General features: G+C 39.5%; 1 protein-coding gene across 5 annotated transcripts in view; it reads right to left on the bottom strand.

Moving 5' to 3' along the window:
* Cdk8 (cyclin dependent kinase 8) overlaps positions 1-18,293 on the bottom strand; it is a 67,736-nt gene that overhangs the window by 5,742 nt on the left and 43,701 nt on the right. For 2 of the 5 annotated variants that reach the window (XM_057764276.1, XM_057764277.1), the window contains exons 5-9: positions 13,297-13,354; positions 10,721-10,852; positions 4,343-4,486; positions 1,836-1,905; positions 641-713 (exon numbers count right to left, since the gene is read on the bottom strand). In XM_057764276.1, the coding sequence (XP_057620259.1) occupies positions 641-713; positions 1,836-1,905; positions 4,343-4,486; positions 10,721-10,852; positions 13,297-13,354 (477 nt within the window). The remainder of the gene's footprint in view (positions 1-640; positions 714-1,835; positions 1,906-4,342; positions 4,487-10,720; positions 10,853-13,296; positions 13,355-18,293) is intronic. The other 3 variants (XM_057764278.1, XM_057764279.1, XM_057764280.1) reach the window with 3 other exon arrangements.

The following is an 18,293-nucleotide window of genomic DNA, read 5'->3' as shown; positions in this document are numbered from 1 at the left end:
AACACACAGGCAGATCAGAAAGAGTTGCTTGCCCAGTGGTTTAGCTGCTGTGAAGCAAAGTCAAGGGATTCCCATCTAAGACTACATTGGAACACATTGTAAAAGAATCTTAGGCCAAGTGAAAAAATGCATGCTTCCCTAAACCTTTTATATATCATAAACCTTTTGTGGAAAACCCAAAACTGAAAAACATTTTCAGTTATAGCATCATAATGGACATTCTATTACAAACAAAGTCAACAACAGCTGAATCTGACCACCCTGCAGGTGCACTGGCTCTTTTAGAGTCTAGCCTATGTTCGTTTATACAACATGCATGCCCTCTCTCCAGAAAATGGAGCACGACTATCACCAAAGGGATTTCAAGACATAATCTGATGAGGTTAACTTAGAAGTTAAAATTTTGTAAACCATCTTTAAGTAGTTGTCAGTACAAAACTGTAAGTATTGCTCAAGGTGAGTATCTAAGGACAAGGACGTGGCTTTCATTTCCAGAAATGAAACGACAAGAGCTCAAGTGCAGGAAATGAGTCAGTGTGACCTCTGAGTGGCAGGAGGCTTCTCTTGGTACTTTTTGGAAATCACTCTGAGAGCGCTAAGTGACCACACGGATTCATTTGTGCTGCTGTCCCAGGCTTACCAAGTGGAATGCTTTACTATCAGGTTTAACTTTATGCTTTTCCATATACTTGATAAGGCTGCAGTTGGTGTACCTGAAAGAGAAACACCGTGAAACATCCACATTAGATCAGAGGTGAATTCTACATTGGCCGATAGCTTTCCACACACAACTATTTTGATCATAACCAACAGGGAATACACATCAAAGATGCTTTGAGCAGCATAAAATAGCAGCATTAAGCCAATTTTATACTTTCTTTAAAGTCCACACTAGTCTTTGAGTGTTTTTGTTTTTTGAGATAGGGTCTCATGTAGCTCAAGCTGGCCTCCAGCACTATGTAGTATGACCTTGAACTTTTGACCCTCCTGCCTCCATTTCAAGTGCTGAAACTATAGGTATGTATGCACCACCACACCCAGCCTTAATAATGACTTGTTTTTTCTTTCTTTTTCTCTTGAGACAGGGTGTATTGTATCCCAGGCTGGTTTCAAACTCACTACAATGCTGAGCATTACCTTGAACATCTGATGCTACTGTTGGGATTGCAGGCATGCGCCACCAAGCCCAGTGCTGGAATCAAACCCAGGGCTTCATGCATGCTAGGCAAGCACTGTAATACCAATTGAGCCACACTAATCGCTTCATAGTGGGTACTGATGGTGGAATTCAAGACAATTTCATGAATACATCCTGGATAGTATTTTCCTCACATGAATTATATCTTAAAAATTATTTTATTTGTGCTAAAGGTTAACTCAGGCTTACCAGTATAAGATTAAAATTTACTTGTTATGTGTAAGTACTGGATTTTGCCTACCCCTGGTCTTTAAACACTTGCTTTTCCCTAATTAATACTTGCTTTCAATTTTATACACTTTAAATGGGTAGACAAGTGGCCACCAGCAAGGCTTGCATAATTGTACTGTTTTGGTTACAGTACTTCCCACTATTGTCTGTCTGGCTTCCAGAAAGTAGTAAATATGAAAAGAAATGAGTTGATTTTCCCTCATCTCCAAATCAGATGCTGATTAGAGTCACCTCTGTCAATTTATTATCTCACAAAATGAGAACTAAGATCATAACAGTATTTATGAGCAAGTAAAATTCTTCGGTAAACTTAGGTGAGTGCTGTGGCATGCTGACCATTTAATTTTATCATGACTATTCTGGAAAAGTTAAAATCAACAAAGGGTCCATTTTCTTTCCAACTTACGTATTTCTTCTGAAATCTTTCATTAATGTTGAATGTTCGGGCATCTTTTTTATATCTTCCCAATCTTTATCTGTGAAATACATTGATAAATGTTTATGTTGCCTAGGCTCCTAGTCTCAAGAATGCTAACAAAGGTTACCTTACTTTGAGAGCTTTCTAAGAGCCTGGCTCTCACAGAAGTGCTCAGCTGCAACTACATCCTGAGCTGTAAGGAAAACCCATGGCTGCAGCTCCGCCTCTGCTCAAGTGTCAGTCTACACTTGCTCTGTTCCACTAGAGCCTGCCAGTATCACGCTATTGCTAAAAGGAAATTAATCACAGAAATATTTGTTACTATACAGTCCTATTTCTCTATTAGTAAACCTACTTATTTTTCCTCGTGCAGTAAATTTTTTGGTTCCATCTGCAAGCAGTATCTTTAACTGAGAAATCTAAGATCTTTTCTCTGACTGGCTCACCACACTTTTCTAAACCACAACCCTCCTTTCACACCTTTAAAGCTGCTCCTCACATCAAGCCAAACGGTGAGATACCGGTACCTTGGCTACTCTTACTATCATTGTTCTATACAGTGTGAGCTCTGGAGACAATGCTGCGGTTAGTCTGGGGCAGCAGAAGTGCTGTGGATATATGCTAGCTGCGCTGCCCTTTCTGAAGCTGTCAGTGGCTGTTATCAAGGATCTGTTAGGTACACAGACTGTGCACTAGGCAGCTGGGAACACTGGCTATGTATCTCCCACAGTCATCATCCAGTGTAAACTAAAGATATACTTGAACTTTAAAATGGAAGTTTCTTCTCAACTACTTATTTGTTCCAATTTCTCTACTTTGCCAACTTCTCAAGCTAAAAATTTTAGGGCAACCATTTAGTTTTCCCTCAATTATATATTTCTTTTAAAAAGTTATCTATTTGTCCTTACTATGTCTTTACAGCTGTGGTACGTATCGCTGGTTTCCTGACCTCAGCTCACTATCACTGAAAATTTTAGTGTTCCACAGTCACACTGACCTTTCTGAAACTCTGTCTACGATTCAAGTGTCTATATGGATCCTAGCTCGCTGCTGCTTGCTTTTCCTGGCTTCTCATTAACTGAGTCATCCTAACTATTAAACCCATAGCAAGAGTCATCTCTGAGTATGGTCCTCATTATTCCCAATCAGTTCCATATCTCCTTCCCATGGGCCTCAGAAACAGTGAACTAACCTGGATATAAGAAGGAAGAAGCAATTCTTCTCTAGTCATTCAAGTCATGTCTACTTTTACAACATCCTAACAATGTTAATGCTTAAGACGGCAAGAATCAATGTCTATTATGTCTCTATCACAATACATAATGCCTGTCTATCTATCTGTTTGTCTAATTTGTTTTTTTTTTTTTTTGTCTGTTTGTTTTTTGAGACAGGGTCCCTCCATTATGTTGTTCTGTCCTACAACTGGCTATGTATACCAGGCTGGCTTGAACTCCTTGGGAGCCACATGCTGCTGCCTCTGAAGTACTGGGGTTAAAGGTGTATACCACCATGTTAATACATTTTATTCAAGATAGTAACTGGGTCACACTAGCACCCCAATGTGCAATGAGTAAATGAAATTCTTATCCCAATGAGGTCTTCACAAAACTACTGGGTGGTGCTGAAGAAGGTAAGTCTGTGTAGCTGTTCTGCATTTGTTGATACTTAACAATCCTATAAGGAACCGCGGATGCAAGCTCCCAGCTACCTTTATCAGTCTTAAGCTGTAGTGACCTAAGGAGCAGTTCCCATAAAACATGATTTCAGTCACATGCCTGACCAGCCAACATTATTTAGGTGTTCTCCAAACATTTTTATTATTCTGGACCCATGGGTAGTTTTTAGTGGCTGGTGAATTACTGTTCTGTGGTATAACTAGGATCTGGGATACACCCAGAAAGATGTTAACTCTAAAGAGGGGAACACCCATACATTTTCTCTCTGCTGTAAAATCCACGCCTATGACTTTCATTCACATCCTGGCTGTTTCACAAAACATTAAAAAATATTAATATTAGATAATGACAAGAGTGATGGAGCAGAAGTGCCGTTGTTCCACAGGATTTGGTTCTGCACAACACTCTACATAAACACAACCTTCAGTCTTTGTATTCAACCAGCAGCTATGAAGTATGCTGCCAGAAGAAAAAAAAAAATTCTATTGCTTATTTTAGTTTACACTGGCAGGAATAAAAGGTATCAAGTTAACTGTTAACCCTGCTATTGTAAATATCTCATCATTTCAAATACCAAACAACAAACCAAAACAACAAACCAAAATGAAACAAACAAAAACCTCATCAAATTCAGAAAACCCCTAAGTATTTTAATGCTGATATTTGAATCCTATGAATTTTGCTATTTCTGTGATTCTTTGAAAAATGAAAGTCATAAAAACTAAGAATCATGTAATTCAAGCTTTCATAAGCCAAAAATACAACCTTTCCAAAGAAGATACCAAACAACAACGATTGAGAACAAAAGCAAGTGTGTACCTGCAGGGAATCCCATTACATTGAATATTCTGTCCAGCTGGTCATGGTGATAAGGATTACTAGTTTTGATGTCCTCTTGTCGACAGTGAAATATTGGTTCTGACGTTAGTAGTTCTGCAAATATACACCCTATAGCCCAAATATCTTTAAAAGAAAAAGAAAACAAAAACAAAAACAAAAAACAGGAAAGAGAAAATAAAAAGGAAAAAGGAAAGGAAAAAAGAAAAAGGAGGAAAATAAAGTGCTTCTTTCCAAAAGAAAATGCATTTTTAATTTAATGGGGAGTGTTCTTTATCTGTTTCTTGCACATTAATAGTAATCCCTGGGCAAATATAACCACTAAATACAGGACCCTGTAAATACAACCCCCACCCACCAAGCTTTCATTCCTGTGATATCTCATCCACCCAGTGACTTCATAGAAGCCTCTGTTTAGTTGTTCAATCTGGGTGAGTTCTAAATGCTTCAAACATTATCATAGCTACACAGTCTGCAAATGGAACATGGGACCCACAAACAAATGAAACTAAAACAAAACAAACAGAAAATCCACATAACCCTTGAAACTGGACACTGCCAGAATACAGGAACATTTGTCATGATGAAATAACTTCATCTTGTTTATTTTCAAAGTCTATTCAGTATCATCTGTGCTAACACTAACAAGAAAGACATGTATTCTATTTCACTTCTTCCTGCTACAGCAGCAGCATCACCTTTGCAAAGTTAATTAGAACACAGGAAGAAAAAAAACACAAACCTATCTTTAAAATGGGCATGCAGGCTAAAAATTAGTAACAGTTATTTACAGTAGACAAATTGCAAAGTAAGTCATGAGACATAAAATCACTTTCATCCATACCAAGTTTGTACTCAAAATAACTATTAACAGAGACAAAAACTATCCACCTTCTTAGAGCACAAAGTTGAAAACATCCTGCTGTTTGACACATAGCTTGTCTGAAGGTGCTGTCTAACGTATATTTAATAGTTTGTGTACAGAGCAGATGCTCAACAAGTGGTTTCTGAATGACCTACACAAAACCTGGGGCAAATGTGCATATCACAGGGACAAATTACAAAACTCATGCTTATACTGAAGCTGATTACTCAGGTACCTGAGAAACTATTATTTAAGAGAAAATGAGAAAAATGCTAATTATGAGGATTTCTAAACTTTACTGGAATGTATTTATTACAATTATGATGCTTTTATTTTCATACATAAAATTCTCATTGTATAAGTTATCACATTTACATTCTGGAGTGACAAATTAATCTACTTGCATAAGGATTCATAATTTGACAATGTTTTTTAATCACATAATTTTTTTCATATCAGAAAGCTGGTCAATACTATCACATTGAGAAAGTTTTATAAAGAATCAGATGGAGCTATTTTGTTTTAATATCAGAGGGAACACAGTAAAGGTATTCTGAGATTAATATAGATACATATCTACCTAATACAAACCTAACCTCTGACCATCTTTAATTGCTGCATGGATAGATGAGCTAAGGAGGATTAAAAAATGGGAAATGAATCATTGTGCACACTTAAAACTCAACTCATACCCAAAAGACACTGTAATGATTCATCTGGTTAGTTACTAAGATCCTGAAGACGAATGGAGTCGTTTTCCAGGGAAACTGAAGGAAAAGCACGGTGGATGGGACAACAGCTAGTGAATCTTGACTGACTGAACCCTAGTCATGTCTAAGTCCACTATTTTCATCCGTCTCTTGTCTGTACCAATTTTCTACCTTTCACTTTCACAATCTTGATTTAATCACCAATCAAACTCTGGTCAGATGACTGCGTATTTATTCCCTAAAACTCCCTAATTCTTTCCAAGAAGGTCTCTCTTTTCCTTGCTCATGTTTTAAAATAAGCCGAATCTACAAGAAGGCTCTTTTTTCCTTTTACCCACCTGCATAACTCCTTCCCTGGGAAAAGTGCACCAACTCTTCAAAACCTACAGCAGCTACAATGTAACTGTCACCCATAAACAAATGGGGTAGAAGGACCTGCTGAACACTGCAGTCAATAGAGCTTCCTTCCTTTCCCCGTTTCCTCCCCTCTCCACTCACAGAGTCACACAATCAGCTCACACTCAGCACCTGGAGGAGCAGCCCTCGGGCTCAAGTCTACACTTCAGAAAAACTTTCATAACAACTCTGGCGATAGTTCACTGGTGACTGATCATACCTTTCCTTCAATTTCCTCCCTAACACCAAACAAGCAAGACTAAAAACCAAACACTCAAGTCTTTGTCTTCTAGATAACATGCTCACTGGCCCACTATTTCCTCTCTGGTTTAATGATTCCACTTCCAGTGCTGTGCAAATGGATGAATATCCACACTCAAGTCTGTGTAGTGGAGTGTGTGGAAGTGGCAGTTTTTCAGCATCCAAGGCAGATGTGCTTTCTGTGCACTCTCCTCTTCAGTCTACAGAACCTGGGATTCCAGCAGCGGACTCCTTCTGAATAACACTATGAAGATGGACACGAGCATAAGCTCTCAGTGCTGTGATGTGTAACTCCAAAGGCAGTGTAGCTGCTTACACTTCAGCTACCAGACAGCAAAGTCCAAATGCTACTAGAGTTCTTCCAGGAATCTTTAAATGATGTGGGGAATTTGAGTACTTCACCGAACAAGCCTTGAAGGCTACCAATGGAGGTAAGGGGTAGAAATGAAAACTGTGAAGTAGAAACTACAACTGAAAGTTTCCTCTTATACCACCTCACTCTTATTTTAAAATGTTAAAAATGGCAAGTATATGACCTCTCAGATTCAAACAACATCTAAGGAAGACACTTATGTTATAGCTCTTTGAAGCAATGTATTTATAGAAATGAAGTAATCTCCAAAAGGCACTGTGGTCAAATCAGGTGCACATGGCTAGTGATCACCACTGCTGAAGAAATGGCAATGGCCTTGATTCCAGCCATTTGTAACCAAGTCAGTTCCCTTTCTGACTCCTACTGCATAAGGCAAACGTTTCTAAATAAAGCCATAGACCTTGCAGTTCATGGTACTTCATGTAAGTTCATGCAGTCCATGTAAGCATTTGACTCTAGCTGGATTCTCATTTTCAGAAATAACACTGAAGGATTAGATGGCATGTCTGACTGAACATACTCTCCAGGGGTCAGTAATAAATCCACAACTGCTATAGAGAGCCACTGCTACTCTCTTTGCTCAGTTGAAACTGCTGAACTACAGTATGGGAGAAACAGATGAAGTCTCAGGTGCTCAGTGCATAAGGGCTAAACTTTGGTAATCACATCACTATTTGTATAGTGTAAGAGCCTACCAAAAGTAACAATGCTCTGAAATATCAAATTCTTTGATAAGAAAAAATAACTGTCATATTAACTGAGAAAGTCATCTTCAATTTGTTCTAAGAGTATTTTCACAAAAGATTCAAATGTGTTTAGTTAACAGCACATATTCAAAAACAGTTAATAGCTTAAATATTTTTTTTCCTAATTTTTAAAAAGTAAATATTTTGGAACAATTTTAGATTTATACAAAGCTGCATGTAGAGAGATATTTTTCATATCTGACTTATCTTTATAATTGTTTTTCTATAAAATAAAATGTGACCTCAAAGCAGATTAAGAGCATAAGTGAACTTAATAGAGTATCTGCCAAGAAAAGGGACATGATAGATTCAAGATTAACTCAGAGGAGGGTGACAAGCAGCCCCCTTTTCCATCTAGAGACTACATAGAAATATGAACAAAAGCTTAATAGATATAGATATAGTTTTAGACAAGATAGGTTCACCAGTCAAGAGACAAGGTACTAACAAGTGAGCTCAGTTTGGTGGATTCTAGATACTGTTTGGAGCAAGGCTGACAAGGTGAGAATATGGCCTGGTGGTGGTGGCACACACTTTTTAAACCCTGCACTCAGAAGGCTGAGGCAGGTGGATCTCTTTGAGTTGGAGACCAGCCTGATCTACAGAGTGAGGGCCAGCTCTGCCAGAGCTGCAACAAACAAACAAACAAAATCAAACAAAGAAAGAAAGCTGCGAATGTGATAGGGATGAGGGATCAAGGTTACCAGACATCATGATTTCAGAAGCTCTTTGTGATAAGACAGAATTTCGACCAAAGCTAACAGATGCAGCAGACATTTCTGGACCATGGAAAGCAGATGAAAGAAAAAAGACCTCAGTCTACAGCATAGTACCTGAGCAGCAGATTGTCCTTCAAAACTATACAGACTTGTCAAAGTGGGAAGAACTGTTTTAACACAGATGGCCCTTCTCTCCACTGACTACCAATGTCCTCAGCCATTTGATAATCAGCAATTGTGCCAAAAGCCAGGAGATTCTTAAGTCTGACTGGCCTCAGAACACAGACTCTTCCATCCTGGCATCGGGGTCTCTGGGGGTGATAGCTGACTGTTGTAGAACTTGCAAAGCATAATCACAACCTATGTGCCCCATGATCTAACAGAGTACACAAGGAGTTTTTGTAACGTAAGTACAAATAAGAGAAACTTGGAATCATCTAAGTAATTAAGGGACACTTAGAACCAGAAGAGAAATGAAGACACAAATGGAAAACAGAGCCCAGAAAGAAAACACAGGTTCTTTCCTCAGGTTGCTGGGAAAACGGCTGACATTCAGACTGAGCATGTTTACTAATAACAGCCCAAACTTTCAAAGCAAGAGGGGCCTGCAGGAAGAAACTGGCAAGAAGAACTTTCCTCGCTACTACAGGAACATGGGTTTAGGCTTTAAGACATTCAACGAAGCCATGGAGGGCACCTACACAGACAAGAAATGTCTTTTACTGGTGTGGTGACCAAGAAGATGCCGGACTTCCTGCTACATCCGCAAGAAAATTGCTTCAAGAAGCACCACAATAACATGTCTCTATACCTATAGTCTGTCCCTCAGTCTGCCCTTGCTCCATCCCCCCAAATGGACACGCAGACAGGAAAGACAAATGCATGGCTTTGAGCAAACAGTGAGCTTCAGTGTGCTAAAGATTTCAGGGTTACAGGCACTAAAGCAGTTCCAGAAGCTCTGAAAGGACAATAGCCAACTCCCCAGAACACAGAACAATTATCTTCCAACTCAATAAATTAAAAATCAGACCAGGCAGGTAATAACTTAGGGTGCACTGCAAACCACAAACAAGTGCTGTGATCCTTTCAAAAACACTAACAAAGCTTTTCTTCTCATAAACCAATACAAGATGCCACGAAGAGTCACCATCAGAAAAGGAGCACCCAAGAAAGGCAGAAAAGCATCAGGAGAAAAAGCACAGTGGAAACCACCAAGAGGCAGCATCTCCTAAGTGTACATTCAGGAAGAGAGAGACAGAAATCTCCGAGGGGAAATCAAAGGACCATATACCTTAAGAATTGTCCAGAGACACCAGATATGAGCTCAATGACTGTGTCCAGAAAATCGCTGTCAAATGTGGAAATGAGAAATGGCATTTGTCTTCAGAAAGGGACAAGCCTAGGTGATCCACAGTAATCTGAGAAGACTGGCCTGAGACTGGATTAGCCACACTGCTACCTATGACTCTAAACCATCAAGTAAATAAAGGTCTTTTCCAGAAATGCTATGAATTAGACAATTTACCTAAAATATTCTCCCAAGGAAAGTCACAGGAGAAGAAAATAAAAGAAACAATCATGGATGCAGAAAGCACAACAGCCTAGAGGAATAAAAAGGAAAATGTCTTGGGGAGGTGGTAGAGTAGGCCTAGGTTATACGTCACAGAAGCGGCTGCAAGCCACCCTGTACAACAGAACAAGCCAAAGACCATCAACATAAACGGAGAGAGCAGAGCACTTCACCATAACACTCACTCTGGGAAAACAAAGAGAAAAAGACATCAGTCATGGGGAAGCAGCGGGTCTTCCACTCACTGGATCGTGTAAGCTAGCTATCAACAATTTGCAATGGTAGCTAGCAGAGGAACCGAGGAAGAGCTGCTGGTGCCGTGACACCACTAACACGGCTGATAAATGGAGACATGAGAAAGCAAGACTATCAGGCTCCTAACTTTGAAAAGGTCCTAACTTAAGTTTGCCTACTTTGTTTAATTTTGGAGGATCTTTTAGAAGTTAGCAGAAAGAACATTTGTATGAAGTTCCAGAACTTAAAATTCTTAGTTTGCTCTTTTCATATAAAATTAAAATTTTTACTCAAAACATTCTGAACCTTTTTTGAAAAGAGATGTGTGCAATTCTAAGCTCCTGGATGCTAATGCATATATATGGGTGGTAGAATTCTGGGGTTTTGTTTTTATAATTTAGTCTGTTATTTAATTTAAACATGTACAAAAATATGTCTTTCACAGAAAAAAATTAAAGTTCTATAATTTTAATTAGACCTACTCACCAATTGCTTTGGTATAATGTCGTGCTCCAAGGAGTAATTCTGGAGCTCGATACCAGAATGTTACAACCACTGGATCCAAATCTGCTAAAGGCTTCAAAGGTGAATTAAATAATCGGGCAAAGCCCATGTCAGCTGCAACAACAACAAGAAAACCACATAAGTAAACAGACAGGTCAACTTTACTTACACAGCCCCACTTGCCAGTGTTGTTTATTAAGAGTGTGCTCAGGCCTGGGGCAGCAAATGAAGCACCTTACTGCTTTTATCAACAGAAATGTAAAAAAGCGTGAGAGCACAGTCTTTTTGAAGAAACTGTCACTCAGTTCTTGACCGAGGTTATGACAAGCTCTGTGGATAAGGCTGCTCCTCTGGCAGATTTCTTTCAGAGGGTCACAGCTGGGGGTGGGGGGGACATCAAGCTGTACTTCAGTTCTCAGAGCACGGGCACAGCAGAGTGGCGCTGTCCACTGTTGGCGTCAACACGCCTACTCACAGCTGCCCTCAGGGCTGACCACATTGTACTTTAATACTATTTTCCTCATCGATTTGGCCAGAGTTTCACTAATTTAATTTTAAAACTCATGGCACTTAAGTTGGAAAAGACTTTTTCTCAGTCTTACACTTCTTCACATGAGACAGAAGTTCAAAAGATCACAAACCCAAGCCCCCAAGTTGGCCCTGAAGAGAGTTCATGGCAATAGTACCATGCCATCAAGCTACTAGGACTTTGCCCTGCTAATCCATGATCTGAGGCTTTGCCTCTGTATGACACCACATACAGGGTCACTAAACACAAAGACAGGATGGTCCCTATTTACCACCCACTGGGAGACGTCAAGATTCACAACCATCTGGACAGGTTTAGTTCTGTTCTAACATAATTTTAATGAAGTAGATTCTCCTTTAACTAACGATTACGGATGGGGAAAACCAAATTTTTGTCAAAGAGTAAAAACCTTGAATCAGATTATCAAATGTTTTCTTTGAAATGTCAATGCTCGAAGACACAGTATCACCCAAATCTCCCATCACTGTGCACAATTACATAAGAATGTAATTTGAAAGGAGGTCTTAAAGGTGCCATGCAAAATCTTTCTAAACCAGACAGTAAAAGACAAATTTAAGGGGCTGAAGAGATGGCTCAGAGATTAAGAGCACTGACTGCTCTTCCAGAGTCCTGAGTTCAATTTCCAGCAACCACATGATAGCTCACAACCATCTGTAATGAGATCTAGTGCCCTCTTCCCGCCTGCAGAATACATGCAGGCAGAACACTGTATATATAATAAATAAATCTTTAAAAAAAAAACACACACACACACACATTTAAAATTGTTCTTTGGCTGGGTCTAGTCTATTCTGCATACCCTGAACTGGCATTTGAATCTAACATTGTGGCGTCGGACTGAAGAGATCCCCTCAGAAGCTTATCTAAGGCCAAAAGCATTTGGTAGCTCCAAGATAAGCACAGACAGGGTCTGACATCAATGACAGCCAATGGGTCAGAGTACACCAAGTACATCACATGTTCTCACAGCTAAGAATTTGCCAAGTCTGCATCATAAGAGAGCATTTAAAAAGCTTATTGAAAAGTGGAAAGTGAATTTGGGGGACTAATAAAGTAGGATGGGGGAGGTGAAGAGCTGAGTTTTACTGGGCTGGTGAGGAGGAGACACAGCTTCAGGTGCCTCTATTCAGCTGTTCTTATCCTGTGGGTTCTGACCCCTTTGTGGGTCGAACCCTTTTTCACAGGGGTCACCTAAGACAACTGGAAAACACAGATATTTACATCACAATTCATAACAGTCGCAAAATTACAGTTACAAAATAACAACGAAAATAATTTCATGGTTGGGGTCACCACAACAAGAGGAAGTGTATTAAAGGGCCCTAGCATCAGGACCACTGAGAACCACTGTTCTGCTTTATATCAAACATTGTAGCAGAAGCCACTGTTAATTGTGTTCTTACAATTCTGTATCGGAATTACACTAATTTATAACTTAATTACATGTCTTCCACCCCTAAACCAAACAAATCAAATGCAAGTGACAAACACTGCTTGGCAAAATGACAATGGAAGAAGCAACCAGGTTAGGATAGATTTAATTGTCCTTACAGAGTGTCACCGTGGAGAGATCTGATATAGAGGATGCAGAGTGCCATGAATGCCTTTGCCCTTAGACTAGGCCAGGCACAGTCCTGCAGGTCAAGAGCTGTGCATGTGCAGTCTCAGCTGGAACATCAACACAAGAGCTTATTCTCATTAACCTGACTAAGGAGACTGATCAAAGAATCAGAGTGGCTGGGGACAGAAGCTGCCCGCTCTACGGGCTGTCTAACTAAGGCAGAGGGATGGAGGAAGCCTGTGTGGCTTACTTTACAGCTACAGAAGTTGGTTCTCTAAGGATTGTCTGACACCTGGAGGTTTTCCCTTTTCTGTACACTTGTGAAATGTTTCTGACGGTTGGAACTATGAATATGTATGTGTATATCGATACAGAAAACAGTGATACAGCTACCTACAACAATTTTAAAAGTGTACTGAACTGTGACTTATCAAAAATATAACATACCAATTTTTACTCTTCCTCGCTCAGGACCTTCACCCATAACTAAAATATTAGCAGGTTTCTGTGGAAACAAAAAAAATTCTTTTCAATAGACAGTAGTTTTCCTTTAAATAGACAAATATGTCAATATACATAAATCTACTTAAATAAAAATTTTTACTAAAAAATTAAAGTTAAATGCAGGAAGCCATGGCAGAAACTGAACGTGTATACAGTAAAGCCATACGCAGGCCCCGGTGCAGCAGTAGCAGACAGCTGAGGCCCTTAATCAGTAACAGTCTTCACAGTGGAGCACTGGAAATCAATCTCTCCCTCTCCCCCACACCCCTCCCTCCCCTCTCTGTTTTGTTTTTCCAGAAAGGGTTTCTCTATAGCTTTGGAGCCTGTCCTGGAACTCACTTTGTAGACCAGGCTGGCCTCAAACTCACAGAGATCTGTCTGCCTCTGCCTCCCGAGTGCTGGGATTAAAGATGTGTGCCACCACTGGCCGGCTTCTTTTTCTTTCTTATTTCAGAGTCTCATGATGTAGCCCTGATTAGCCTGAGTCTAACTATGTAGACCACAGTGGCAGCCTTCAACTCCCAGAGATCTACTGGTCTCCGTCTCCCACTTTTGGTTTTATTTTTGAGAATCTTATTCTGAAGTCCTGGCTGGCCTAGAATTTGAGATGTACACAGGATGGCTTTGAACTTATGATGATTAACACCCTGTCCTCCTGAGTACTGGGATTCTGGCAAAAGCCACCGGATCTGATGCATGCTTTCAATTATATAAAATGCTCTAAGAGTATAAGAAAAAAATTAATCTCCACAGATCATTTAATACAAAGTAGCAAATTAATTTCAGGCAAAAATTCCATCTGATACTCCTTTTTGGAAGCCACAAAATACAAACCTATGTTTAATATAAAAAAAAATCTAATATAGTCTTTTTCTAAACAAGTTGGCACAGTAATAGTAATTTTTCATCTACAACAGTTTTGAGGGGTTTTTGTTTTTAAATAAAGGGGAAGATAATGTTTAACCGTGAGATTTTGCCAAGGTGGAATTTTAGTTTTAAATCCTAAAACCACACCAGACTGTCACCTACAACCTGTTAAAAGTGGCACACGAGCCTCTGGAATTTGAGGACTGCCTTCTCCAGGAAGATGAAGGAAGTGGCATTTGGCCTCTCTCTCAAACCTTACCCTGCTACCCTTCCTACTACTGGCACAGCTTTAGTTTTACCATCCAATAAAGAAAAGTGACACTAGATTAGGCTGCCACTCAAATATTAATCTAAACAACTTTAAAAATCAAATTAGAGAAGCTGAAGAGATGGCTCAGTGATTAAAAGCACTGGGTGCTCTTCCAAAGGATCTGGGTTCAAATCCCAGCACCAACATGATAGCTCACAACTGTTTATAACTCCAGTTCCAGGGGATCCAACACCTTCATACAGGCAAAACTCCAATGCAAATGAAATATAAATGAACAAATATTAGAAAAATCAAATTACAAGTCAAAAGAAAACAAATGCTGCTGTTAAAATGGCAGGCTATGGCATCAGAGGTTACAAATCCCTAGTTTCTAAGAGGAGGCAACTCAGCACCAGAAAACAAGTGCCTGGAAGACAGATGTAGTGCAGAGACTACTGTCAACACTCTGATCCCTCCTAACAGCATTCTTTTCTGAACAGTCTAAGGCAGAGAGTTCTTTGGATCAGTGTGTCTTGCTATCATCATCACCACAATCTTCACCTGGGGCATCTAGCAAAGTGCCAAAAATCACATTACTTTTAAAGTGGCTTAGACTTATTTGGACATGCTATATTTATGCCTGTTCTCCCTCTCTCCCTCCCTCCGTGTGTGTGTGTGTGTGTGTGTAGGGAGGGAGGAAGAGAGAAAGAGCGAGAGTGTGCAGTTGTGTTGTTTGACTAGCCTTGTCAAACACTTGATATTATTGTTTAGTCAGAACTGAGGAAGCCTCCAAAAGACTGGATAGGTAATTTTACTTCATTACTCAATGCCATATTAAGATAATAACCTGGTTTCCTGTAAAACTAGATTTTTCCCTTCCTGTTGTCAGTAGAAGAATCTGGAAGGAATTTAGTTTCCAAAGCCAGGACCTGCCTCCAAACAGTCCTAGATGGAACCAAAATCTGTGATAAATATTTTTCATGGTGTGCCCCAGTCACCTTAAAAGAAGATGCAGAACATTGCTGGGTGACACTGTGAGGGGCGCATACTCCATGGAAATCAGATGTCCGATGAGACTTAAGATATTCTCACATCATAGTAATAGAACAGAATGAGCATCACCGCCCAGTAGGTACTGACAAAGACTAAAGATGCGATACTTTTTGAAGTTACAGTACCTTTCCCTTAAAAGCACTAACAATTCTCTTTTACAACTGGACGGTTTTTCTGTTTTCTACCCTGTGCCTAACCTCCCAAACCCTAACCAGCATCTCCCACGGCAGATACCTGCACTGCAGACATCACCATTCTTGTGCATACATCTCGGGGCAAAGTGATAATGGAGGTGAAACACATCCTGAACATCATGAGCCTTTCCTAATGCTTCCTATGAATCTTTACTACAGTGTCTGCACGTGTGTGTGTGTACACATGCCTAGCTTGTTTTACAGATAAGAAGAATCCAGCTCATTTGGGTGGGGAGTGGAGATCAATGGTGGGACTTGTGCCTACCAAGTATAAAGTTATGGGTTTGACAGCACATGAAAGCCAACAACAATGCCATTAGTGGCTAATCCTTCCCATGGCTACAAAGGTGGAACCGAGATTCAAACAAACCTCAAGCTCAACACAACCAGGGCTTAATTTGGGGGCTTATTTTTTTTCCTCTGATGACAGAAAAATCAATTATTTTCTAATGCATCCTTCTATTTTCCTTAATTTCTTTTTTATACCCTTTGTCTCTCCCCAGTTTTTACCGATTTCTTTAGTCTCAGTTTTCCCCTCTCTTTAGCATTTGATTTCACAAAGATCAAAGTTCAAAGTGCTGTAAACTGCAATCCTCACCTAACAGGTGACAGTCCTATAACCATGTCTATGTTGAGGAGAGAAAACCAAGCTCACTGGGGCTATGTAAGGAGATAACATGGTCATCCCTCAAAAGGTTTCACCAAGAATTAACCAAGCAGGCAAGAGACTTGGGTGCTTATACAGATGATACCTTTCAACAGGAAGCTGGGGAGTACAATAAACAGACAAGCAAATAAATGGTTTTTATTTCAAATTATCTGCTTCTATGAAGAGATATTTAGGCAGAATCAAGACAAACTAGTCTGTCTTTCATACCCCTTATTTTTGTTAAATATGCATGCTAAATGGTATTGATTGAAATTACAAGCTTATCTATAATTTAGAAAGACTGAAAATTAAAAACTATGAGCTTAGAACTTAAAATAGGCAGAGCACACACACACACACACACGCATGTCCTGTCGTCATCTCCCCTACACACACACACACACACTGACACATAAAAGCCCATTCAGTTACACATGAGTTAAAACCAGAGCTGATGCAGGAGCAGCATGATCACTGTGCAAAGGGAAAACAAAGCCCAGTACATGCACTGGGGGGAGGCCAGAAAGCAATAAGCATCCTTTCAGTACCACTAAGTGTCACTGATTTTGCATCTAATTGTACCCAACATACTTTCAGTTATCAACTCAAAAAAAAAAAAAAAAAAAAACCTTGTGTGTTGACTCAAACAACATTTACAAAAATTTACACGAGGTTAGGGGAAATCTGCAATTTTGCAATATGGCTAGCTTCACAAGCTTGCTTCTATGGGAACACTCACTCACCTTTGCCCTCTATTTGATTATTTCCCATGGACAAACTGGAAAAGACATTATCAAAGATTTCTGTGGCTCTGAGCTTTAAAATAGATTCAGAAATAGTAACAAGGTTCGGGTGCTGTCCTCCTTGTTTTTAAAGACAGGATCTCTCATTGGCCCAGAACTCACCGAGTAGGCTAGAAACCTAGTGACCCACCCATCTCCACTTCCCTAGGGCTGAGATTACAGGTCTGTAACTACAGTCCTGGCTTCTGTATTTGAGTGCTGGGGGATGGAGCTCTGATCCTCATGCCTTAAGACAGGCACTTTACCCTGGCCTGAGAAAAGTTTAAAAAACTACAACGTATCTTTGGAAATCAGGTTTTCTTTTATAAGTCTTTAGAAATCTGGACTATAACAAAAATCTAAGGTCTAACAATTGCTAAAAAGTTAGACTGGGTGGTCTACTTTTTATGCTTTTTAAGTAGCACAATTAAGACCGTTTTTATATGCTTTTCAACAAGATAATTCAGAAAAATTTTAAATCCTATTCAGAAAAACTATTTTATGTTTTGTCTATAAATACGGTATTTCTCTTTTGTAATGTGAGAAGCCTAAAAGTCAAAAGAAAAAGGCCTGGAAGCCCACCATGTATCTCAACAGGTAACACACAGTTTATATCAGGTAAGCTGAGTCCTGGAAAATTATCCTGTCTAGTAACAAGAAGCCTAAGAAACATACACATACTGGTCCTGTTTTTTGGAAACATTACTGCTATCTACTTTGTTCAAAAAATAGGAGCAGTCACCTATCTTAAAATATAACAATGTATTTCCATAGGTCATATGGAAAATGGAGAAAACATGTCTAACTCAAACAATCCTCTATATTTCATCAGCTTCAAGAGTCATTCAACATCATCTTCAAGTCTACTTCAAGAAAATCTTTAAGACATCATTTAAAATAAGCATTTTCGAAAGAAGATTCTAACACTGTGTTAGGACAGTGGTCTCTAAGCTGTAGAGCAGCCACCTCTCCTGTAAAGGTCCATGTACACATACACACCCACAGTCTGCAGCTCTAACTCTGAGGAAAACATTACAAAGGACAGAATGCAGCTCACTATGCATTTTCAATATCAATGTTAAGTTAATGGAAAATACTGATCTAGATATCAAAATGTTCTTCACAATTGATCACAGATACTTAGA

The sequence above is a fragment of the Chionomys nivalis genome, chromosome 3 (assembly GCF_950005125.1).
Source record: "Chionomys nivalis chromosome 3, mChiNiv1.1, whole genome shotgun sequence".
NCBI classification, from domain to species: Eukaryota; Metazoa; Chordata; class Mammalia; order Rodentia; family Cricetidae; genus Chionomys; species Chionomys nivalis.
This window is presented reverse-complemented; position numbering and strand designations above follow the sequence as displayed.